At 37.5% G+C, this 26,059-nt stretch overlaps 1 protein-coding gene across 1 annotated transcript; it reads left to right on the top strand.

Annotated features, from left to right (window-relative positions):
- Positions 1 to 343: 343 nt before the first annotated feature.
- AADACL2 (arylacetamide deacetylase like 2) lies at positions 344 to 24,866 on the top strand. Its single transcript, XM_008707074.2, is given in 6 exon segments — positions 344 to 532; positions 534 to 641; positions 3,631 to 3,853; positions 8,320 to 8,389; positions 9,810 to 9,981; positions 24,108 to 24,866. Coding segments are annotated over 6 exon segments (1,206 nt in total). The 5' UTR covers positions 344 to 502; the 3' UTR covers positions 24,711 to 24,866.
- The last annotated feature ends 1,193 nt before the right edge of the window (positions 24,867 to 26,059 follow it).

Here is a 26,059-nt window from a genome sequence, read left to right as displayed (position 1 = left end):
TACCCTTCACCCGGTTACCCCATCCTCCTACACACCTCTCTTCTGTAACCTTTGGTTTGTTTCCCAGAGTCCCGAGTCTCTCATGGTTTGACTCCCTCTCTGAATTTTTTAAAGCCTCTTCTTACAAAATGCTGCAACCAACCCATCACAAAATTTTACTTTATGATGTCTTAAGGGCTTTCACGCAGGCTCCGATTTCACACCGAACTTAAGGACGACGACAGCCTGGCAGGGTGAAGAAACACTGTGGGATTTGTTAACTGTTTTATTTTCATATAGGCATGAGCTGTTGTGTTGCAACATCCATCTTGGAATCCGTGTAATTCAGAAATGAGTCACTACTGATGCAATAACTTCTGAATGAAAAATTAGCTTCCCCCTGCTATGATGATCATCTCTTACCCGAAAGGCTTCCCGATCTACAGTTGTTCTGCCATTGTTAGTTAGGATTTGTGCAAATGCTTTCATCTCAGCACATGAAGAGCCTGAAGAAAGGGATATCATGGGGTTCAAAGCTCTGTGTTTGGGGCTTTTTTTGTGCTTTCTTTGCCTCTCGTATGTATGTCCCTATACCGGGTGACATTGAAGAATACTGGAAAGTAACAGCCTTAGATATATTTGCTAAAACTTGCACATTTATGGTAAGTATCGTGTTTTTTCCTTCTGGATATTGGAATGTCTTGTTGACTAAAAATCAATGCTGATGAACTTTTCAGTAATTACTGTTTTTGAAATAACCATTGCTTCTTTGTTTGTTAGAATAAATCAATTATAGAAAAGTAAGTAAATATCTGCATCTGTGCAGAGTGAGGCAGGATTCCTGCTTCCCAGGGGTTTAGATCCAAATGGAAAGATTGTGTCTGTTGTGATATGCGTGAAGTGGTGCTGCTGAAGGGAAAAGCTTTGAGTTTACTTGATAACTTACGTTTGAGTTACATTTGACACACTGGAGTTTTCAGTTAGGTTTTACTTACATGCATTATACAGATAAACATTATTGGCGTTTGGGGGCGCCTGGGTGGCTCAGTCGTTAAGCGTCTGCCTTCGGCTCAAGGCGTGAGGCGTGATCCCGGCATTATGGGATCGAGCCCCACATCAGGCTCCTCTGCTGGGAGCCTGCTTCTTCCTCTCCCACTCCCCCTGCTTGTGTTCCCTCTCTTGCTGACTGTCTATCTCTGTCAAATAAATAAATAAAATCTTAAAAAAAAATTATTGGCGTTTGTACCTACTTGATGTTAATTTAGGGCTCTCACTATCTCAATGGTTTCCATTGCTTATCTTTCATTCTAAATTGCTAGGTTTCAGAGATTGTGTGACTTGAAATATGTGGGGTTGATTATGAATGTGAGCAAAAATAGCTCCTTGGTAAGGGGGAGATAAGGTTAGAAACCAGCGTTTTTGAGCTTTTAGAATATATAGGCTTTCTATAATATAAACCTCTGTGCGTCCCCACTACATTTTGATTATTTGTATTACTCTATAGAGGAGGAAAAAGAAGTTGAGAGGAGCTCATGCAGGTAGAAAGTGACAACTTCAGAATTTGAACCCACAAATACCTCATTTCAAAACTCATACTCTTTCTGCCAAACCAAGAGGCTCCCAGAAATGTTCTTTGATGACAGAAGCAGTAAGAAGCTGAAAGGAGACAGTGGTGGCAGTGATCAGATTAGACAAGAAGGGCAATCTACGGTATCAGAGGGAGAGGCCGTTCCCTACTACTCTGTATTGCAGAGAGGAGTTCTGTGACAACAGCCAACTCTTCCTGTCTGTGTCCGCTGAGTCCTGATACTTATCTCTCTGATTACTTGGAGAGGCACACCTTCACCGTAACTCTCTTCCTCCAATGCTCTTACCCCTTGAGTTCACATAACTTGAGAGCTGGTGTGGGTAAGCAAGTACCAGCTCCATAAAGGCTTTTCCTTTTTCAGCTACAAATTATTCTCCCCATCGCCAATCTGTAATAAAATTACACCCTTTATAGATTCGATACTGTATATGGATTGTTCTTTATTTTTCAAAAGATAGTAAGAAAAACATCCGTGTATTTACTTTAAAGATTATTCTAGTAAAATTAACAGTCATTAGCTGTTCTAGAGAAAACAGTTTTATTCTTCTCAGTACTGAATTTTGTAAGTCAAAGTTGAGATACCAGGAAGAAAAATTAATTCTTTAACATATGAAAGGGAAGTGAAAATTAAAGTTTTTGAGAAAGTAATCTTGATAAATAAAATGCTTTGCTACGTCCATCGTACGTTAAATTGGAAGGCTGAGTTTGGTAGAAGAGCATGTCCAACCTTGAAAAATTTCCTTAACCCTTCATTGTATCTTTTTTTTAAACTTAGGAAATGGGGATACTAATCATAAATACTTTTCAGGATCACATATGCTAGAAGAGTACAAAATAATCTCTAAAGTGGTACTTTTGTTATTGTTCAAAATATACTTATCTGCTCAGAAACAGAAAATATCTAAGAAGTGAGAAACAAGGCAATTTGCAAAAAACCTTTTAAAATTCAATTCACTCAATGAAAAATTAGTGTCATTTACCCATTTACCAAAAACCCGCTTTAAGGGATACTCTACCTGATCATATTCAATTAGCATGAAATTACTTAAGAATTTTTATTAGTGAAGAATACTTAAATAAGACAAGCTTTATTGAATACATACACCCATGTATGTACTCTGCTATGGACATTAAAAGTCCTAACTCACTTGAATCCTACAACAACCCACCAAGGGATTTATTATTACTGCTATTATTATTATTATTATTATTATTGAGATTTAAAAAATTGAAGTAGATAGTAATTTGTTTCTGGTCATATAGTCAGTAGGTGATAGTCTAAGAGGCTGGTCTAGAAAAATGGGTGCAGATTTGGCTTTGACATTTCCTGGTTGCAATTTAAGAGCTGCAGGCTTCCTCGTCATCAAAGTATAGGCATTAGACGTTCTTTAAGACCCTGTAATACCTCAAACTCTTGGAAATAATTGTAGGTATAAAGGCTGTTTTATGTACTATTTATTGACCATGTGATTTTTAAGGTTCTTCTTTTGAGTAAACTGTCCAGTGACATGTCACAAAGATCCTAGAAAAGTTGTCAGGAATACCAGGGAGAGCTTTCTTCAATGCTATCAAATACGGGATTTGGGGGACAGGGATCGGGGGGCGAAGGACATAAACCTATTTGGAGTTGAAAACCAGGGCATTTGAATAATTCGTAGTGTAGTCATAAGACAATATTTAAAATTTTGGATTAAATAAAGTGAACCATAAAGAAGAAAAAATGAGACAGCATTTCTATAAAACAAAAAGGAAGGGAAAGGTGGTGCAAGACCTGGATATTTTTCAGATAAGAATTTACAAATAAGAAATACTTATGACAGACATTAAAAAAAAACTGCCGGTAAACTGACAGCTTTTGAATGACACAGTGACAAATCTGAAATACAAAATACTTGAGATGTGCAACAGGGTTATGGACCAAGATCTATGCAGTATTATTTGGAAATAATTGTTACAAACATTCTATATCTGTCTATTTTGCTTATGTTTTCCTTTTTTAATTTTCTCTTTCTATGCATTTGATGTTAAAGATGAACGTGTTCAATTTTGTTTTCCTTTTACAGGCTGTGTGCTTTGAGAGTATAGGTACTATGAAATATGAAGAGGTAATTTCCATGCTATTGAGGCTGGACTATACCCAACCAGTTTCTGATGAGTATGTCACGGTGATGGATACAACATTTGTTCACGTTCCAGTTCGTTTGTACTTGCCAAAGAGAAAGTCAGAAACCCCAAGACGAGCTGTAATCTATCTTCACGGTGGTGCTTTTTGTTTCGGAAGTTTCAGTAAGTTCATCATATAAGGAAAAACTATAACTGGCTGTATATTTTTGATATGAGAACTATTTAATATAAATACGCATACCTACATGTATAATAGGTGTAAGTGTAGCTATAAATATTAGCTATGTAGTAGAGAGACACAGACAGGTTTGGCAAAAATATCATGGAGATCATTATTTCTGTTTCAGTTTGGTTTGGTTTTGCTAAGCATTTTCTTCTCAGCTTTTATATCGAATGAACTTATATCAAATGAAAGTAGGATATGAATGAATCAATTATTATAACTTGTTTTCTTTGGGATCAGAATATATTCAGGAGCAGAAACATTGAAGGGATGCAGATGTTTTAAATGGTAAATCAGAGTCATACGTTGGTGGCTACAAGGTCAAGTTTGTAGTTACTGATAATAATGCTAACAGTGGTTAAATTTAGAATGGTCGCTAGTGTTGATTCTTAAAGGAAAACACAAAATAGACCTATGTTCTAATATACTCTTCCTATTCAGGGCACCTGGGTGGCTCTGTTGGTTAAGTGTCTGCCTTCAGTTCAGGTCATGATCTCAGGGTCATGAGATCAAGCCCTGAATTAGGCTCTGTGCTCATCTTGGAGTCTGCTCGTCCCTCTCCCTCTCCCCGCTTATGCTTGCTCCCCTGTCTCTCTCTCTCTCACTCAAATAAATAAATAAATAAATAAATAAATAAAAGCTTTAAAAACAAACCAAACAAAGAAAATAACAGATTTTCCATGTTTATTCTTCATAAATATTCTTGTCCCCCAGAATTCTCTCCCTACCTTTGGGTTTTGACGTTACACACTCTCTTTTCCAATCTTTTCTCTTCTCCAAGAATCCAAGGGCTGCTGACATCCAATCCTTTTTTTTTTTTTTTAAAGATTTTATTTCTTTATTTGACAGAGACAGCCAGCGAGAGAGGGAACACAAGCAGGGGGAGTGGGAGAGGAAGAAGCAGGCTTCCAGCGGAAGAGCCTGACGTGGGGCTCGATCCCAGAACTCTGGGATCACGCCCTGAGCCGAAGGCAGACACTTAACGACTGCGCCACCCAGGCGCCCCTGACATCCAATCCTGAACCTGCTTCTCTGATACTATTCCTGAGTCCTGAATCCATATATACAGCTATCATTTAGACCTTTACAACTGGACAAACCACAGACATCTCAAGCTCAATTTATTGTCTTGTGTCCAAATGGCCTCAGAAAACAAACAAAAAACCCACCATTCATCTAAACCAACATCTGAAAGCTCTCGGTAAATAGCAGTTTTAGTCAATTATTTACGGTTCTTTAGTGCTCACATCAAATTACCGTATCCCATTCATTCTACTTCTGAACATTTTGACTTCATTAACACAATTTAGTACTTCATGATCTTTTAAAGATATTCCTCTCTGATGTCTCTGCCTGTGTCCTGTTCAACTTTATTTCATCTTCTACACTTAGTGTACTGGGTCTTTCTAACGCGCAAATTTGGTTATATGATTTCTTTGTTTAAACTCTTCAGTGACTTTCATCACATAATAAAATGAATCTAAATCCATTAGCATAGTGGCCAGATTTCCAGGTTCTTACATTTTTAACTTTTCTTGCTGATGCTCCCCTTCATAATTTGTTTCGATCATACTGCACTGTATTTAGTTCCCAAACGCTCTGTGAATTCTTATTTCTATCTCTGGCTATGCTTTTCTAGAATGTCCTTCCCATCTTAAGAAAACTCTTGCTCACCCTTTAATGTTCAGGTAAATTATCATTTTGTGGGTGAGGGATTGTGTGTGTGTGTGTGTGTGTGCATGTATAGTCTTCCCTGGCTTTAAAAGACTTTAGCAATGTTGCTTTGTGGTCCATTCAGCTTGTGTTCACCCGATGGCAACAATCCTTGTTTTGTTTTATAATTGTGTTGGATGTTTCGTTTAGCACATCTCCGAGAAGTGGAACCACCTCTTAGCCTCTACCAAAGCATTTTCCATGCAATGAGTGTTCAACACATAAATGTTTTTTGAGAAAAAAAAAAAAAAAAGAATGACTTAAAGGTACTTCTGTTGTTGTTCTCTAGAGGGATTATTAATCAAAATGTTTTCCCAGGACTTTTATGTATTTTTCACCTTCTTAATCTTTTCAGTAAATTAGATTTCACCTATAATTTAATTTATGTCATGCATTAGGGTGTTTGGAATACTATGCTTCTTTTATAAAGTACGTTATAAGATATTATAAGATATGTAAGATAAATTAAATACCTGTTTGGCCTCATTTGTCTCTAAAGAGATTTATTAATGCCATTAAGGTTTTTATAAGGTCTGTGAAATATCCAAGCATCCATATACATATTACCTGGGACTTCAGTCATCACTAGAGAAATGCTCACAGTTGAGAAAATATCACCTTTTTGAAAAATCCTTAGAAGTGCTCCTGATTATCAGATTGATTTCCCCTTCATTGACAAATGCAATGATTGTGATCAGTAATTCCTAAAAACGTGTGAATTATTATTCAGGACACACATTCCAATTTCTTGCTCAGCTGAATTTCAGTTGTGTCTTCTTTCTGTGTCTTGGCTTTTTATTTGCACTTTATTTGTTCATAGATCTGTCAGAACTTAATAAATAAACTATAAAAGTTTATTTAGATACCTTCTATTTGTTGACAAATCAGGACATAGACTCTATAACTATTCTATGGTATTTTAAAATTTCAATTTCCTTTCTTTGTTTTCTAGGCTTCCTATTTTGTTTTCTCCTTTAAACTTGCTGAAGTTTCTTTGAGAACTAAGAAATATAAGAAGATATTTCTTTTTTTTTTTTTTTAAAGATTTTATTTATTTATGTGACAGAGAGACAGCCAGCGAGAGAGGGAACACAGTAGGGGGAGTGGGAGAGGAAGAAGCAGGCTCATAGCAGAGGAGCCCGATGTGGGACTCGATCCCGATACACCGGGATCACGCCCTGAGCCGAAGGCAGACGCTTTAACAACTGCGCTACCCAGGCGCCCCAAGAAGATATTTCTTTAGTAGACTTTTTTACATGGAACCATGGCTTTTGTTTTTTGACATCTCTCCTAATATTTTCTTGTTTCTATCTGGGTTCTACAAGTGATATAAATTCAATAATTGGACTTAGAAAAGAGAAAAACATGAGCCAACAGATCATATCAGCCAAGATCATGAGTCAGGACAGCTGGAGATAAAGAATGGGAAACAAAAAAACTTAAACTGACTTTTGTTGTAAGACAAGTGAAAAGTATTGGGAAATAAAAATGAAGACAGGCTTGAAGCATATCATTGAGGGGCTTTCAGTGTGAGGGTCAGAGGGTTCTTATGTCTTGTACATTTGGTATTTATCTACCCATTGCCTTGTCTTGCAGATTATCAGCTCAATCTTTAATGAAAACATTATTTTTCTATCTGACTTACTTTTCTGTTTTCATGGTAGTCACACACCCAGTATTTCATTCGTTTTTTTTTTTTAATTTGAAGTTTTATTAATGTGCAGGAGACATTTTGGAAAAGTTTGGAATTTGATCATGGCTCTAGAATTCTCTGAATTTCTAGGATCCTATGGTAAATAAAGTAGTAACAGATGTCAAAGAGATTGCCAGAGTTTTGTGGCCAGGGCACTGGCAAATTGGATTTGGAGGTACCTGGGATGAGATATGTGTGTGTACTGGGGGAGGGGGGTGGGCAATGGCTTGTGTGCCGTGTGGGCCAAAATAGATATGTACGTCTAAGTCCACATACTGACTTGCCAGAGGCTCTCTCAAAATTTTGTTGCTTTTCCTTAGACTCTGTCTTAAATACCAAGGTTATTGGATCCTTTTCTAGTGGGGCATATTCAAAGAATTTGGAAGTTCAAAGAACCGTATCATCGAGTGCTGTAGTTTAGAGAGTCAGTCATCTATTACTCACTTTCTCCCCAGAATCCCGAACCAGTTGAAGATTATACAACATTCATGTAAATGACAGTCAGCACATAACCATTATTTCTAAAGAAGGCTTTGGGGAATGTGTATTTCAGTACTGTTATGACACTCTTGAGTTAGATTAATTCATCCGTAGTGGCTGGCCCTGATGACCAATCACACTTCCTCGCTATGAAACTTGCTGCCTGAAGGGACAAGCAGAGTAAAATGCAACAAGACACAGAAGGTTCTTGGGAGTGAAGATCCTTGTGTACAGGCAGCAGATGAAAAGGGAAAAATCAGAATAGGCTGAGCCTAGTTTCTCTTCTTCAGAACCACCAATCTGCAAAGTCATTTTTTCATCCCTGGAGACAGTGACTAATGAAACACTCCTGCAGAGTGTATCATGCTGATTCCAGTCCTTCTGCATAGAAATGGAGTGGGAAATATAGGCTCCTTTATAACATTCACAAATCACATTTCTTTCCAAGTTCATAGCTATAAGCATGTCTGTTGCTGTTTAATTACTGAGAATACTCTGACATTTATTTCTTCATTTCAGAGAATACAGCTTGGGACTCCCTGAATAGATGGACTGCAAAGAAACTCAATGCTGTTGTTGTAGGAGTGGAGTAAGAGAATGATTTTCTTTGGTTACTATGATTTTGCCTTCACCGAGTAGAGGTTTGATTTCCAAATCAAGTCGACTATGCCTCATATATAATTTTGTAAAAATCGCTATATTTTATTTGTCGTCATTGCAACATAGACCATTCCTCAAAAGAGTGCACGATCTCACATTCTGTGATTCTGTGAGTCTCTGAGTGACATCCTTGAGTGAGCATTTTTGGAAACACTTGTTCTAGACACATAAAACTCAGGTCCCAACTTGTGCCCCAGATAACATAGCTAGATAGGAAGAAATAAATTATTACACATTTGGGATGGTAGGTAGTGTTTGGGTCGGGGATAAAATGTTTTATTTTGTAAAAATTCTTGTTTGGAGTAATGTAGGAGATAAAGGCTGGGATCAGCTAAGAATTTTTTTTAATGTTTTTTTATTACATTATGTTAGTCACCATATAGTACATCCCCGTCTGATGCAAGGTTCGATGATTCATTAGTTGCTCACAACACCCAGTGCACCATGCAATATGTGCCCTCCTTACTACCCATCACCAGTCTATCCCATTCCCCCACCCCCCTCCCCTCTGAAGCCCTCAGTTTGTTTCCCAGAGTCCATAGTCTCTCATGCTTCATTCCCCCTTCTGATTACCCCCCTTTCTTTATCCCTTTCTTCCCCTACCGATCCTCCTAGTTCTTATGTTCCATAGATGAGAGAAACCATATGATAATTGTCTTTCTCTGCTTGACTTATTTCACTTAGCATTATCTCCTCCAGTGTTAATTTTTAACTTTTTAAGGGACCTCCACACTGTTTTCCAGAGTGGCTGTACCAACTTGCATTCCCACCAACAATGTAGGAGGGATCCCCTTTCTCCACATCCTCTCCAACATTTGTTGTTTCCTGCCTTGTAAATTTTTGCTATTCTAACTGGTGTAAGGTGGTATCTCAGGGTGGTTCTGATTTGAATTTCCCTGATGGCTAATGATTTTGAACATTTTTTCATGTGTCTGTTAGCCATTTGTAGTCTCTCTCTCTCTCTCTATATATATATATATATATGTTTAATGTTTGGATCATCAGTTACATTGAGAAATGATATAAGCTATAGAGTATATCCAATCCAAAATGTGCTTGGACTAAAAATTATGCTTACAACCTTAGGGAGTTCATAATATCCCCTACTCCTCACACACAATGTTATCCATGGACCTTAGATACAAGGTTGAAAACCTTTATATGAATTTCCATGTTTTTTCAAATAATGAGGAGTCAGTGGAAAAACTCAAGTTTGATTTTTGGAAAATTAAATAATAGAGATTGGTGTTAAATTGCATCTATTTGCTATTTAAAAGCTACATGGAAAGTTACAACTACAAATAGTACTTTAAAAATATTATTTAAATGAATTGTTCTTTTTTTTAAAGTTATAGACTAGCTCCTCAACACCACTTTCCAGTTGCATATGAAGATTCCTTCACTGCAGTCAAGTTTTTTCTTCAAGATGAAATTCTTGCAAAATATGGAGTAGATCCCACCCGAATCTGTATTTCAGGAGACAGTGCTGGGGGTAATTTGGCAGCAGCAGTGGCTCAACAGGTATGTTTTATTTGTCTTTATTCTGAGAGGTTGAGGTCAAAACTCATTTTTTTTTCCCTGTACAGATAACCAGTTCTTATGGCATCATTTGTTGAAAAGATCATCTTTTCTCACTGGATTACAGTGATGCTTGAGTCTAAGTTCCTAATAATATGACTGTTTCTGAATCCGCTCTTCTGTTCTATTGATACCACACTGACTTCATCTTTGTTCCTTCTTCAAAATTGTTCCTACTACTCTAGATCTTTTCCATCAAAATGTTGGGATATCTTGTTAATTTCTAAACTGACAAGTAGTAATTTACTTTTTCAGTGTAGATATCTTACAAATCTTTCTTCAATTTATTCCCGAGTTATTTTGGAAAATTTTCATGTAAAACAATATTTTTCAAATGTTTGTTTGACAATATATAGACATACATTTGATTTTTACCGTGGCCTTATCCTTAAAAATTTCGCTTAGAGATTCTAGTAGTTTTTTAACATTTTCTAGGATTTTCTACAACATCATGACTAGAGGTAGTTTTAATTCTTTCTTTCCAATCTTTATACTTTTCTTTCTTAATTAGTACACTGTCTAGGGCTTTCAGGATCATATTGAATACAATTGTCTTGCTCTGAATCTTAGGGGGAAATTGCTCAATATTTTACTAATAAATATGATGTTAACTGAAGGCTTTTCATAGTTGGCTTTTGTTGGTTGAGGAAGTCCTTTCTATTCCTATTTTGCAGATAGAGCTCTGAAGTCACAAAATCTTTAACATTATTGATTATAAAGTGCAATATTGTTTTTGGAATTTGGTGGGGTCTTTCTGTTTTTGTTTTTGGCTTAAACAACAGCAATTTATTTTCTCGCAGTTCTGGAAGGTAGATGTCCAAGATCAAATCATCAGCATGTTTGGTTTCTTAGTGGCTTCTCTCCTGGGCTTGTAGATTGCCGCCTTGCCACTGTATCCTCACATGATCATCCCTAGATCTGTCTTTTCTGTGTCCAATTCTCCTTTTATAAAGACACCAGATATATTGATTTAGACCCACCTATAGGATTTTTTTAACCTTAATTTCTCTTTAAAGGAAATGTGTCCAAACCATCACATTCTGAGAGTGAATAATTTGGGAGTGAAATAATTCTGTCCATAATGGTCCCATTATCTTCTCCATGTGTGTATATGTAATACATATACATTATATGTGGGTTTCATATATCTGGAGACTCAACATTTTCTAAATATCATGAAGTGAGTAGTTTTCTCCCCACTCTAACCATAGTATGTGAATTCTTTTTCTGTATAAGGACTGAGACCAACACAGGGGAAGTAAATAGCCATGGACTTGTAGGAAGGGACTGATCTGTATTATATTTGGGACTCAAGTCTCCTGTTTTTATTCTGTTGTGCAATAGGCTCCCCTTTATACTGTTACTTTTAAAATTATAATTATTACATTTTTGGAATTTGATGTCAACACATGTATGACCGGTAGACATGTAGGAGTCTACTAGGTTATGAATGGTCTCAGTTGACTGTCCAACTTTGGGTCCATGGAAAACTTTTCTGCTTGGCTATTCTCATTATTTGCAGTTAAAGATTCATCAGGAGAAACCTCAGTAGAGGTCTTCCAGCTGCCTACATCCTCTTGTGAATCACATGCCAGCTCAAGAAAGCAACAATGTTTGTATGCATTCTTTTGTTCTTTATTAAAGAATACAGAGATGTGTTTGCTAGACGTAAAGCTCTTGTCCATATCCCAAGCTTCCAGGTTGTCCAATGGCAGTATATACTTTTTTTCTTTTTCCTTGTCATCTTTGTACAAGGACAAACTTTCAGGGACAAGGACAAACAAGTATCCTTTAGAGCATCCTTGCATGATGCCGGTGATGCTGATGGCTAGCTGATCCTTGCAAACCACCTAACTTCCAGTTGTGTTTTTCTTGTGAACTTGATGGCTCCTCTGCTAAGCATTTGCAAAGTTAATGAAATCTTCCTGCTTGGTGTTGATGTAGGAGCCTTGGTTGTCAATCAGTAGCAGTACCTGGTGCTTTGTCTTGCCTTCTTGCTGTCAAACATGGTTAGCAACAGCCCTTTTCATTTCTTTGCAGGGTCTGGGCAACTTGGCTATTTTGGGGGGTATACTTCTTGACAGTGTTGATTAATTTTTATGTTACCATATCTACACTCTTCGAGGAAGGCCCTCTCAGCTTTGCAACTCATAGTTTGACTATTTATTGGATTGCCATGTCTGGAATAAACAACCCTGTCCTGACACAGTGCATGGTTTTGATTGCATAGGTAACCCCCGCAAAGAGGTAGCATATTGTTCTCTAGGACAGCCCTGGCATCTGTTTCTTCATCTGTAAGGTCTAGTTGGGTGATGACTCCAGGGGTTCTCAGAACTTGAGGATCAATATCTTTAGCCAGCCTCAGTGATCTGAGTTTGTAAGATGGATATTGGCTAGGGCAACAGCCATTCTTCTGCATGATGAACTGCACAATCATTTCTCTGATTTGATGCTCACTATCTGGTGGCTGATCTCCCGTGAGCACTTTAGTAACTCTAGGTAGGTTCATGTTTAGAGTTCTGTATACATTTTCTTGGGGGAAAAAAAAGAAAGGGGATTTCAGTACAAAAAGAAAATTTGCAAACCCTTAGACTTACTGATTCCTGAGGTCTCTTCTGACCTGAACTAATTTGCTGTGTATTTAAAATAATATATCAACTTATTTGAAAAATCTTGCTGGGATGGGCTGGGAAGTGTGGTGGGGAATGAAAATTGGAGACTACCCCCTCTTTTATGTTATTATATTCATTGCTATACCAAGTCATATAGCAATCTGATCTTGAATTTTATCTAAAACTAGTTTTATGAATATAGAAATTCTGAAAACTGTCCAGTAATTATCCAGTAACAATCAAGAAGCACCTTGCTACTCCTGTAATTTCTGCTTGCATGTTGTAATATTTTCCAGGCTTTGTAGATGAGGAAAGCTTTTGCAATGCTGCAGATGCAGTTATTGAGAGTCCTTAAAATGTGAAGACCTTACTGCTTTCCAGCAAGGCAATCCTAAATATTAACATAGTCACCAAAACCAAATGCAATTCGCAGTGAAATTTCTGGGGCAGTATAAGTTGTTGTCTTGAAGTGAATTAAAATTTGACGTTATCCTTTTCCTTGAATTAGTTAATTTACAAGAACCGAGTTATCTGTATAACTTCCTGATATAAAATCTGATCAAAGAGATTGTTACAACTGAAAATACTACATCAGACCTCAATATGCTTAAAAAACATTAAAAAGGTGACTTCCTTTACCCTTTCTTGTTTATTTTTATGGCCATACTTGAAGTTACTCATTCATGCTCTGCTAAACTTTCTACATGAGTTATATTTTAATCAAAACGTTTTATTCCCCATATTAGGTTTATTCGTTATCTGGGTCATCAAAATCAACTTTTACTTTGTAAGTATTATAAACCCTTTTTTCCCCCAAAGTCTCATGACCCTGTGTTTAATAGTATGTTATAGATTTATGGCCTGAAAAACTCAGTTTCAGTAAGAATATATCACTGAGAAATCAATATTGTTTTGTACTCTGAGAAGACTTCAAGAGGATATACTGGATTTGTTTTTCCTGTATGGATGCAAAAAAATCATACAGAATTCACGATATGAAAAGATGTTCTCATGGATTAAGAAGTCAAATAATGATTGAGATTTTCTCTCGCTCGCCCTCTGCCCCTCCTGCTCATGCTCTCTCTCTTAAGTAAATAAATCTTTAAAAAAAAAAGTAATATAAGATATCTATATTTATTAGTTTATAGTTTTGGCCTTTCTAAATATACCATTCTTACTAATTTGAGTCACTTTTCATAAGGTGTCACGTGGCCTCGTGATCCAATTTACAACGATATTTCTATGGCATCTCTACATCATATTTCTATGGCCACATATGGTCTTGTGTTTGACACTTCTTTAAAGATATTTTAAAATTTTTCTTTACAAAATAATCTTAATAGTAAATGTTAATCAGAGACTGTAATTAATGATGATGCTTTAAAGAACACTTGACAATCAGCACCCTTGGACCTGGGATATTTTCAGTTGTAAGTATACCAGTTTCTGCCATGTTTATTTTTCTCTATGTGCTCACAACATCTCAGTGTCACACAGACTACCTGAAATCCATTTAAAGCAGATAAACCTGTCCTCTGTTAATTTGAATTTGGCATCACCATTGCTCTGAAAGCCTCTATCCATCTATGCCAGCAAAACCAAGATGAATTACAAAAGCCATTGTGTAGTCTCAGGAAAGACTTTGTCATAAGGTCTCGGACTGAATATCCCTCACTTACGAGGTAGAGAAATTCCTGCATTCCACTATAATGAGTTGATTAGCAATAGCTCTTTCTCTCCCTGTGTTGGTCACGTGGAAGATATGTCTAGGAAAAGCAACTTGTCTTGGGATATACATCTTCATCTCAGGGAAAGAAATGTCTTCGTAAATTTGCTAGATTATATAAAAGATTGGCTAACTTCTTCAGGTCTGTAGAACTAAAAGGCCTTTATTAATACTGCATGTTAAGCCTGAAATTCATCTGGCTTTGAAATTGTTACCTTTCAACCTTTAAAAGCTGTTTATCTGAGACCCTGTAACAACAAAGTTGCCTTATTCTGAAGTTACAGATGGAAGTCAATTTGATAGGTAAGAAAGTTGTTTTGCTTCAGCCTGACATCAGATATTCAACTATCATAATTTGGGGTTTTTTTTTGGATTTGGGTTCATTGTTTTCCTCATCAGTGGGAAAAATAGTTTGAAATTATGTAATTAATTTGACACTTACTTACATGCTTACCTTTTGATGTGAACTCATAAAAGATGAGAGAACTGGATCTGTTTCAATGCTATAGCATTTTAGATTCCAGTTGGTTCATGATTATGTTGAGGATGCTTTTAATGAAACATTATTTTCCATAAGTAGCCAGGCTTTTTATTTATTTATTATTTACTTATTTGATTATTATTATTATTTAATAAGGAAGTTTAAGAGTAAGAGATATTTATGTTAGCCGGACAAAGAACAACATGTAAAGAATTTCTACTTATCCCTCTGTCTCTGTCTCTCTTTCCCTGGTTTCCTTCTCTCCTTTAAGAGATCTCCAACTTGAAATTAGTTTTGATTCACAAGCTTATTTTTAAGTCTGATACATTTTCTTAAAGAGATAATGGGCAAATGGCCACCAGATATGTTCTTCTTTTAAACCCTGTATTATCTCCAAAACCAACTGACATATCCACCAACCAACCAATTTTTTTAAAAGATTTTATTTATTTATTTGACAGAGAGAGAGACAGCCAGCGAGAGAGGGAACACAAGCAGGGGGAGTGGGAGAATAAGAAGTAGGCTCCCAGCAGAGCAGGGAGCCCGATGTGGGCCTCGATCCCGGGACCCGGATCACACCCTGAGCCAAAGGCAGACGCTTAACGACTGAGCCACCCAGGCGCCCCCACCAACCAACCATTAAACAAAATTCCTTTGTATATGTTTACATGTCTTCTCCCCTGTTTTTTTTATGGTTAAAAACAGTATTTTGATTTCCATTTTTTATTACTGGTGAAACTAATTTTTATTGATCATTTCTCTTCCTTTTTCTTTTTTTCCAGTTTGGATGGTCATCATTGAAATCTTTATTTAGTTGCCTCTGTGTGTATGTATGTATGTATGTATTTAATTTGAGCACAGTTGACACACAATGTTACATTAGTTTCAGGTGTACAACTTAATAATTCAACTTCTCTATACTTTGGGCTCTACTCACCACAAGTGTAGCTAACATCCGTCCCCATAAAACACTATTGCAATATCATTGACTGTATTCCCTATGCTGTGCCTTCTATTACTGTGACTTACTCATTCTATAATTAGAAGCCTGTATTTCCCACTCAAAATCACCCCACCACCTCTGCTGGATTACTTCCCTCCCACCTCCTGCCTCCTCAGGAGCCTTTATCTAAAATTTATTCCCTTCCTTTCCAGTATTTTCAAAATCCCAAACTTTATTTGCTCTTTTACTGCCGCATGTAACCATATCTAGGCCTTCTCATCTCCAAATCAAAACAAAAAGAAAGACAAAGCTAATAAGACTTTCTTTTTTATTTTTTATTATGTTATGTTAGTCACCATACAGTACATCCTTAGTTTTTGATGTAGTGTTCCATGATTCATTGTTTGCATATAACACCCAGCACTCCATGCAATATGTGCCCTCCTTACAACCCATCACCATCTATCCCAATCCCCCACCCCCTCCCCCTCTGAAGCCCTCGGTTTCTTTGCCAGAGTCCAGTCTCTTGTGGTTCATTCTCCCTTCTGTTTACCCCCCCTTCATTCTTCCCTTCCTTCTCCTACCGATCTTCCTACTATTTCTTATGTTCTATAAATGAGTGAAACCATATGATAATTGTCTTTCTCTGCTTGACTTATTTCACTTAGCATAATCTCCTCCAGTCCCGTCCATGTTGTTGCAAATGTTGGGTAATCGTTCTTTCTGATGGCTGAGCAATATTCCATTATATATATGGACCACATCTTCTTAATCCAGTCATCTGTTGAAGGGCATCTCGGCTCCTTCCACAATTTAGCTATTGTGGACAATGCTGCTATGAACATTGGGGTGCATATGGCCCTTCTCTTCAGTACGTCCGTATCTTTGGGGTAAACACCCAGTAGTGCAATTGCTGGGTCATAGGGTAGCTCTATTTTTAACTTTTTGAGGGACCTCCACACTGTGCTTTCTTAATCCTTTATCCAGCCTTCTGTTCTATCACTAGTCTTTCTTTTTGTACCCAGTTGAATTAAAAGCAAATTATGCTCCTTTTCTACATACTCATAATACGTACTTTCCTCAGTTCATCACCTTTGTGCTCTCCCCTGGCCATTTCTTCAACTTGCTGTGGCTGAATCTGTCAGGAAGCTCATTATCTGTCTATTTAAGGGCATTTTTGTTGTTGTTCTTTTTCTATAACTTCCTTTCATCACTTAGAACTCTTTCCAACTTTTGCCTTGGAGTACTCCTTTTTCCCCATGAGGTCTGTGATAGCACTCTGTTCTCTTCTTACTTCTCTTCCATCCAATTTTGTCCAAGAGACAAACTCTTGGTCTGTACACTCCCTTACATCTGGTATTCTTTAGGGCTCAACATTTGGTCCTTCTGCCTTTTATCCTACTCTCTGCCTGGCATCGTGGCTTCAGCTCTGATTGATCTGCTGAAGGTTCTTAAAGTTATGTTTCCCACTAAGGCCACTGTCATGAGCTCAAAACCCAGTTTTCCCCACCTGGATATTCCATAAGCTCTAGAAACTCCCACGGCAAACCTCCTCTATATTACCCGAAGCAGTTTTACGCAGTTACAGTATGGTGATTATCCTATAATTTGTTGCATGTGCATATTCCCAACTAGGCTCTTACGTATTTTGGAATCTGGGAACAATAATTTTTTAAAAAATCTTCATGTATCCAAACGCTGACATCATGCCTGTCCTCTTCCTGCCTTCTTTCTCTGCCCTTCAGAATACTCCAGGATTTGACTTCTGTTTTCTCTTCAGAATGTTTTCCAGCTTAGCAGCTTTCTTGAACCTGTCCCATCGTGCAACAGAGCACAGTGTTACAGATTATCTTTACCATGTTTTTGTGGGAAAAATTTAGAGATTAAATAAAGACACTGCTTCTGCACGCTGCTGAAATGAGCAGTAACTGATTATTCACCTTTGGAATCAAGTTGATTTTGCTCTTTGCCTGAGAAGAGCATGAATGGATTCATTTTTGTCCCCTCCCTATTGATGCAGTCGCTGTTTGTTTCTCCTTTTGAATCCTGCTGCCCCTCCCGCCAAAAAAGTTCATAGATATTACATCAGAGGAAAGTATGGTGGAGAGTGATGTTAGAAATGTTGGCAGAGGCAAGTCATACAAGGGCCTTTTGAATTTTTTCTTTTTTTTACTTGACTCCAGGGGCATTGTGAAGTCACAGAAAAATGTTAATCACTATTTGTATTTTAAAAAATACTGTTATTTGGGGCACCTGGGTGGCACAATGGTTAAGCGTCTGCCTTCGGCCCAGGGCGTGATCCCAGCGTTCTGGGATCGAGCCCCACATCAGGCTTCTCCGCTGTGAGCCTGCTTCTTCCTCTCCCACTCCCTCTGCTTGGGTTCCCTCTCTCGCTGGCTGTCTCTATCTCTGTCGAATAAATGGGTAAAATCTTTAAAAAAAAATACTGTTATTTGACTTATTTCACTTAGCATAATACTCTCTCATTCCATCCATATCATTGCAAATGGCAAGATTTCATTCTTTTTTATGGCTGAGTATTCCATTGTATATATGAATTCACTCATTTGTGGAATTTAAGAAACAAAACAAACCATCATAAGGAAAAAAAAGAGAGAGGCAAACCAAGAAACAGACTCTTAACTATAAAGTGCAAACTGATGATTGCCGGGGGGTGGGGTTAAATTGGTGATGGGGGTTAAGGTGTGCACTTGCTCTGATGAGGACCAGGTGTTGTATGGAAGTGTTGAATCAAAAAGAGTTGGTCAAAAAGCGTCTACTCAGAAGAAATAAGAGAAATGAAAATAGAGAATTAGGTAACAGGCCAGATTGAGCAAGTGACTGAAATGGTGAAAAGAAGACGCTTATGACAATGGTCTTCTATGGTATAGTAATACTAAAATAGGGTTAGGGAGAAGGTATGTTTTTTAGGAGACTTCTGTGGTCTGAGCCATGGGTTTGCACAAGGGTTTTTCAGATGTTTGTCCAGCTAAGACACCACTGGTGCATCCTCGAACAGAAATGGAGCTGAGCCAATATTTCCTATGGTTTGCCCAGTGGAAGATCAATAAACATTTTCCCTTCTCCTCCTCCTTCTTCTTCTTCTTCTTCTTCTTCTTCTTCTTCTTCTTCTTCTTCTTCTTCCTCTTCTAAGATTTTATCTATTTATTTGAGAGAGAGAGCATGCGTGGACGCAGATGAGTGTGCATAAGTGGGAGGAGGGGCAGAGGGAGAAGGAGAAGCAGACTCCCTGCTGAGCAGGGAGCCCAACATGGGGCTCAGTCACAGGACCCCGGGATCATGACCTGAGCTGTTAAGCAACTGAGTCACCTAGGCACCCCCAACAAACATTTTCTGAAGCATTTCAGAGATACGATGTTGGATTTCTATTACATTTGTCTCCACAACAATAAGTATAGCTATCATTAACTGAGTGCTTACCGAATGCCCAGAACCATACTCTAAATGCTTATCTCACCCCCACAAAACTGAGATACTGTATCTACTAATTTACATCAATTTTAAAGATCAGGAAATGGAGGTCTTACAAAGTTAAGTATCTTGTCCAAGGTCATAGAGTTAATATGTTATTAAATTCAGGATTCAAACTTAGATATGAAAAGCTTAACCGTTGAGCAATACTGATTTCAGGCTTTTCTTCCCCAGTTGACTGGGTTTGTACCTGGATATGGTATCACATGAATCCAGGACTTTTGAGTCACATACTCTGTTTCACTGTCCTACTTTTAGGACATAAAATGGGAAGTGCAATTTTCAAGGCAGGAATAAGGAGCAGGAAAGAACAGGATAAATCCTTAAGGAGGAGAGCAAGTTGATCATCTTGGGCTCTTTGAAGGGCCCTGTCTTATTCCATTTGGGCTGCTATAACATAATAGCTGGTACTGGGTAGTTTATAAACAACAGAAATTTATTTCTCCCTGTTCTGGAGTCTGGAAGTCTCACGTCAGGGTGTCAGTATGGTCTGGTGAGGGACCTCTTCCAGGTTGCAAGCTTCTCATTGTACCTCATGTGGGGGGAGGAGGAAGCTAGCTCTCTGGGCCCTGTTTCATAAGGGTATTTATCCCACTCAGGAAGGTGGACCTAGTCACCTCCCAAACACCCCACTGACTAATACCATCATCTTGGTCATTAGATTTTCAACATACGAATTTGGAGGAATATAAATGTTCAGACTATAGCAGGCTCCACGTGGGATTTCTCTAGCTTCCAGTGTAGTTGGAACATGCTGCCTAGGATGGGGTCGAAAGGCCTCTCATATTGGAATTCTTTCATGATGGTTCAGAGTTCACCCAAATACACACTGGCTATCTGTATAATGGTGAAATTGGGGGTGGTGTCGTTGGGGATGGTCAATGAAAAGGAAGATTAGTGGGAGGAACAATCCCAGTTGCTATGAAGCTGGGATTCCTGGGTTGAAAAGAGTAGATCTGCTAAGTTTGGTGAATAAGACTTAGCACTAGTGATGCAGGAATTCTACATGTAAGTTAATATTTTGCATACATCTATCCTTCTGTGGACGTCAGGCAATGGATAAGTTCCTGCGGATGTGCAGAACTTGGAGTAACATACATCCAAACCAGGGGGCTAGATGGTAGGGAGCCTTGGGAACCAGGGACTGGTTTGAGAGGGGCAGTGGGAATGAGGGACTCAATGTGGGAACTGTAGTGTAGGCCCTTGGCAGGAAGAACTTAATCTTTCTCTAAGAAGCACCACGCCCTAATAGAGGGTCTTGGGACATCTGGGGAATGGGAGAGGATCTGGTAATGCTTCAGATGGTCTGGAGCAGGCTTTATGTCAGGTACAAGTATCCATGACAGACAACTACTTTGAATGGGCTTCAAAGCAGTGGAGTCAGTAGCCTGATACAGTTCTCTCTGTGCAGGGCATAAAGTCATGAAGCATCTTTTCTCTGAATTTGCTATCAGCCACCCCTCAGTCACCATTCCCAACTCATGCGGGTTGGTTGTAAACAAAGAAATGAATGTAGGAGTGAAAATAGTTCTGACTCACATGTCACTCCAAGCTTTTTAGTGTGACACAGAAAACTTTTCTGAACTGGTTCCAAATTTTGTTCCCAAATATGTAGATTTAGGAGACCAAACTTTTACCATGGTGTGAGTAAACTACTCTCATGATAACAATAATATCAGTGGCATGACCTATAACTTGAAAAACCAGTTAGAGATTCAGATCGCTTGGTTTGATCAAAAAAGGCAGAGGGAATAGTTAAATAGAAGAATTCTATTTTAGATTTCATGAATTTAGGATTAATGCTACTTAACTATAAAAGGGAAGTTCAAATGCGTCACATCCACTGCGTTCTCATTGAAATAATGTTAATTATTGAAAAGGATTACGAATAAGGATGTGCTTTGTTGAACATATTCCATGGCCTTTTATTGGGTTACCCAAAGGTCTTAATTATACTGAAAAATAAGAAAAATTTAAACAGACAATTCGAAAACAGTTTCCAGTGATAAACCTCAAGGATACTATAAAAAGCAAGATATGTTCTCTCAACTTTTTTTTTGACTTTGTATTTTCATTCTTGTTCTTTTCAGAGTAATAATGTCCTGAGATAAATATTTTATACATCTTTTTGCAGTCAAGTACATATGAGTTGCCCACAAAATGAGAAATACATATCCATTCATGTGATATTCACGTTTACATTATAGGACGGTCCACTCAGGGCTCTCAGTAGGAATGTTTATGGATCAATATTAATGCTTATTTGCACCTTTGCACTCTGATTAGCTAGTTGTCTTTGAGTCCATGTGGGTCTAGAAAGAAAGAACAAAGCTATAGATAATTCAATAATTCGGTGTTATTGTTGGAACCTATTTGTTACACGTCCCTCACTGCTTCTTACATCCTATGATTTTTGGTTCTAAGGATAGTGTCCTCTTAAGAGCATTATAAACTGAGCAGCAATATTGATTTATTCATTTCTCTGCTTTTTTTATGCTAGACTGAGCATTTCATTATCTTAGACTTAGTAAGAGATACAATGATAACTTAGATATTATCAATGCTTGTGGAATTCAAAATCCAGTAGAAAGATCCATTATGCACATTTTTATAATATAAGGGGAAAATGATCACTGCCCTGAAAGAGGCAGAGAGCTTTGGAAGTTTAGAGGAGCTTAGAGAAAGACAAGTGAGCTTTGAACATGTACTCACATGCAAAATCACACGTACATGGTTATAAATATATATGTAGACTGTGTAGAAAACATCTGAGAAGGTTCATATCAGACTGATAACATAGTTGTTCAGACTAAGGCAAAATCGCCAAACTTGGAGTATCTGATGAGCGGGTGTTCTTCCAATATTGTGAAGGGGGTTAACTTTGAAATGAGCTTCAGAGCATGACAGAGAAATAGGAAGAGGCATTGAATGACCAAGCAAAAAATGATGTAATGGGGACCTAGAGTTGGTAAGTAGTGACACATTTGTGGGAAAACAATGTATTTCACCTGACATTGCAGAAAGGGCAGTTAGGGCCAGATAAGGGTGTTGGTGGGTTCCTTTGCCCTATCCTTGTGTATGTGGTGCTGTTTGTTTCTTTATCTAGGTTTGGGATTTGGTCAGGGGGATGTTAATGGTGGACTTTTGCTTAGTAAATCATCTATCTGAGGGCACCTGGGAGAGATTTGGGAGTTTCTGTCAGGAAACATTGTTTTGGTTCATTTTCATGCTAAACTTGTGACGCCTCCAGCACCTTGGGAGAGCATCAGGGAGGTGTAGGATACTATTTCCCTTGCTGAAGTACCTCTTGAATTTCAGTTTATTCCCTCCTTTGGGTTCAGCCAACCACCGTGGTGAAAGATTGACTTACAGGCACAGCCTCCAGCCTGAGCTTTTCACCCGGGGCAGCAGCAGTTGTTCTTCATCTGTCCAGATGTCATTGTCTCCGATGCTGTGCTCTAGCTAAGACACCTGCTCCTTGGGGATTATGTCCGGGTTCTCTCCTACTGTCCACAGGGTCATAGGTGAATCTCAGGACACCTTTCACCTCTGGAAAGAGAAAAGGGCTCCTTGTCAAATATTTCACTTTTCTCCTTCATGTCAAGCTGTAAATATCAACAAGGCTTTTTTTTTTTTTTTAAATAATTTCATCCCTTTGTTTTCCAAATATCGCCATTCTTTCAGAAGGTAAGTTACCTATCAGTTGGCTTTCTTTTTCCTTTTTCTTTTGTCTGTGTACTTTTACATTTAAATATGTTTCTTAAAATTTATAGTATGATGTTAGAAACTTGCTTAATAGCCAAATATTATTTTAAACTTTAAAATATTTTCATTTGAATGTTAATTTTCAATTTTGATTTTAAACTGTAAGCTAAAATATTATTTTAATAATTACACTTATTTCTTCCATTCGCTATGATTGTTTTCAGTCAAGAATTTTTACAAATTTATGTATACTGCCAATTTCCCCCAGGAATGTACTATTAAGGTTATTCGCATTGTTGATTTTTGACAAAAGCATCATTATATGTATGTATCTCCCTCTCTCCCTGTGTCTCTCTTTTTTCCCCTTTGCCCCACTGTACTGAACTCATTTTATGCACCAAGCCAATTGATGGTAAACCATCAAATTGCTAAAGCAAACCTAGCAGGGTTTGTGCTTAGTGGTTATGAAGCCGGGTTACTGATCCTTCTGTCACTACCTCAGACTGCGGAGCTCACTGTGGCCGTTGCTCCCAGTCTCTCAAATTGCTCTTGGGTACAGCCCAATAGTGCCTCACCCCCTGCCATATGTCTGTTGTTTTTTTTTTTAAAGTATAGAAATATAATTGACCTATAAATCAGGTTAGTTTCGGATGTACAGTATAATAATTTGATATATGTACCTATTGCGAATTGACAGCACAAGAAATGTAGTTAACACCTACCACCACACATGACTACACATTTTTTTTTCTTGTGATGAGAACTTTTAAGAGTCACTATCTTAGCAACATTCAAATATATGGTGAACTATAGTCACCGCGATGTACATTACATCCCCATGACTTATTTATTTTATAATTAGGAGTTTGTATCTCACTTTCTCCTGTCTCACACATACAACCAACATTTTAAAAACTTTACTGTTGAAATGACCTCGACATTTTTTCATGCCATTGAAAGACATTCTAAATATTGTGAAAATAATTATGATATCATATCAACTTATATAGATTTGTTTACCACAAGATTGCTTAAATTATTAAAATTAAATTTCTTCCTCTTGGTGTTTTGGAGGTCTTTGTTTATAAGACATCATTATGTTTGTTTCAGGTGCAGAATGATCCTGAATTTAAACATAAAATCAAGACACAGGCTTTACTTTACCCTGCCTTACAGGTGATTGATTGTCATTTGCCATCTCACCAAGAAAATGAGCATGGTGTAGTTATAACAAAGGACTTAGCCATAAAATTCGTGAGTTTATATTTCACCAATGATGAAATACTTTACCAGGCAATGAGAAGAAATGAACATATGCCTCTGGAATCAAGACATTTGTTTAAGTTGGTTAACTGGAGTACTTTCTTACCTGAGAAGTTTAGGAAGGATTATGTTTATACTGAACCAATTCTTGGAAGATACAATTATTCGTGGCCAGTACTTACGGATATCAGAGCTTCACCCTTATTAGCCAATGATTCCTGGTTACAGAATTTGCCACCAACGTATGTGCTTACCTGTCAGTATGACATTGTGAGGGATGATGGAGTTATGTATGTTTCAAGACTTCAAAATGTTGGAGTTCAAGTTACTCATGACCATATTGAGAATGGAATCCATGGAGCTTTATCATACACTGAATTCCCACTGTATTTACGTCTAGGTTTCAGGATAAGAGATATGTATATTAGTTGGCTGGATAAGAATTTATAAATATAGTCTAGGTCCCCCCAATAGGGACCAACACCTATTAAAGTTGAGAAATAAGAATGGTTACTGGCAAATTAGAGAAGATAGTTTCCAGGCAGGCACAGAAATTGCAATAGTGAGTGGGAAAAGGAAAAATAAATTTAAAAAATTACAAGGTAATTGTATTAGTTTCCCGTGGCTGTTGTAACATATTACTACATACCTAGTGGCTTAAGACAACAGAAATGTTTTCTCTCAGGCATTCTGGGGGGGGGGGGTCACAAAATCAACGTGTTGGCAAGAACCACACTCCCTCTGGAGGCTCTAGATGGAGCTCTTTGCCTCTTCCATCTGATGGCTGCCAGTATTTCTTGGTGTAGCCAGATTATTTTGTCTTGAAAGTTAGCGTCTTCAAATCTTTCTCTGCCCCATTATCACATGACCTTCTCCTCAGCCTCCCTTTTAGAAAGATACATGTGTTTGCATTTAGGGTCCCCCAAAGTAATCCAAGATAAATCCCCACCTCAAGATCCTTCATTTAATTAACGTTTACAAAGACCTGCCTTTTTTCCATGTAAAGTAACATTCACAGAAATTAGGGTTTAGATGTCTTTTGAAAGGCCACATTTTTTTCACATTTTCAAATCTTATATTTTTAAAAGGCAACAGATCAACATTATAATTCATTCTAATCTAAATATGTACTCAGCAATGTAGCGTAGCTCAGTATGGAGTGAGCAAGGTTTTCAAAAAACTGTCAAATACGTCATTTAAAAATACCCAAATAATAAATCACTTCTACAAGCCTTTTGTTGAGTGAAATCATAAACTAAAGTTTTATTGCTGTGAAATGAATATCTGTATGAATCTTGGATATTAAGTATAACCAGTCGAATCAAGTTAAGAGATTAAAACTGTAGCAAGAAATTTGTGTGTGTGTCTGTGTGTGTGGTAGGGATAGTGAAAATTTACAAGCTACTTGACCCAAGAGCAACTGAGATATCTAACTTCTTCAATCAAACCTACATTTTTCAGCAGGCAATTAAAAATGACAATTTTAACAGTCCACAAACTCATATATATTTTTCATACTTCTTTTAATGTAGAAAGAAATTAAGTATGTGCAAAAAGCTGTTTTTCTTAGCTCATTTTCAGCACCTAGAGGATAGAAAAACATCTATGACTATCACAAATGAGAGCAAAATGAATGTCATTGGAGTCAGTTATAGTTCTCCTTTGAGGGTGATAAAATCTATATGGAAAGTTGATCCCATAACAAATTATATTGTCATAGTTTTTTTTTTTTTTTAAGATTTCATTTATTTATTTGACAGAGAGAGAGACAGCCAGCGAAGAGAGGGAACACAAGCAGG

Source organism: Ursus maritimus, unplaced genomic scaffold, assembly GCF_017311325.1.
Source record: "Ursus maritimus isolate PB19 unplaced genomic scaffold, ASM1731132v1 scaffold_20, whole genome shotgun sequence".
In the NCBI taxonomy this organism is placed as follows: Eukaryota; Metazoa; Chordata; class Mammalia; order Carnivora; family Ursidae; genus Ursus; species Ursus maritimus.
Note: the sequence above shows the minus strand (reverse complement) of the source record. Positions and strands in the feature narration are given on the sequence as shown.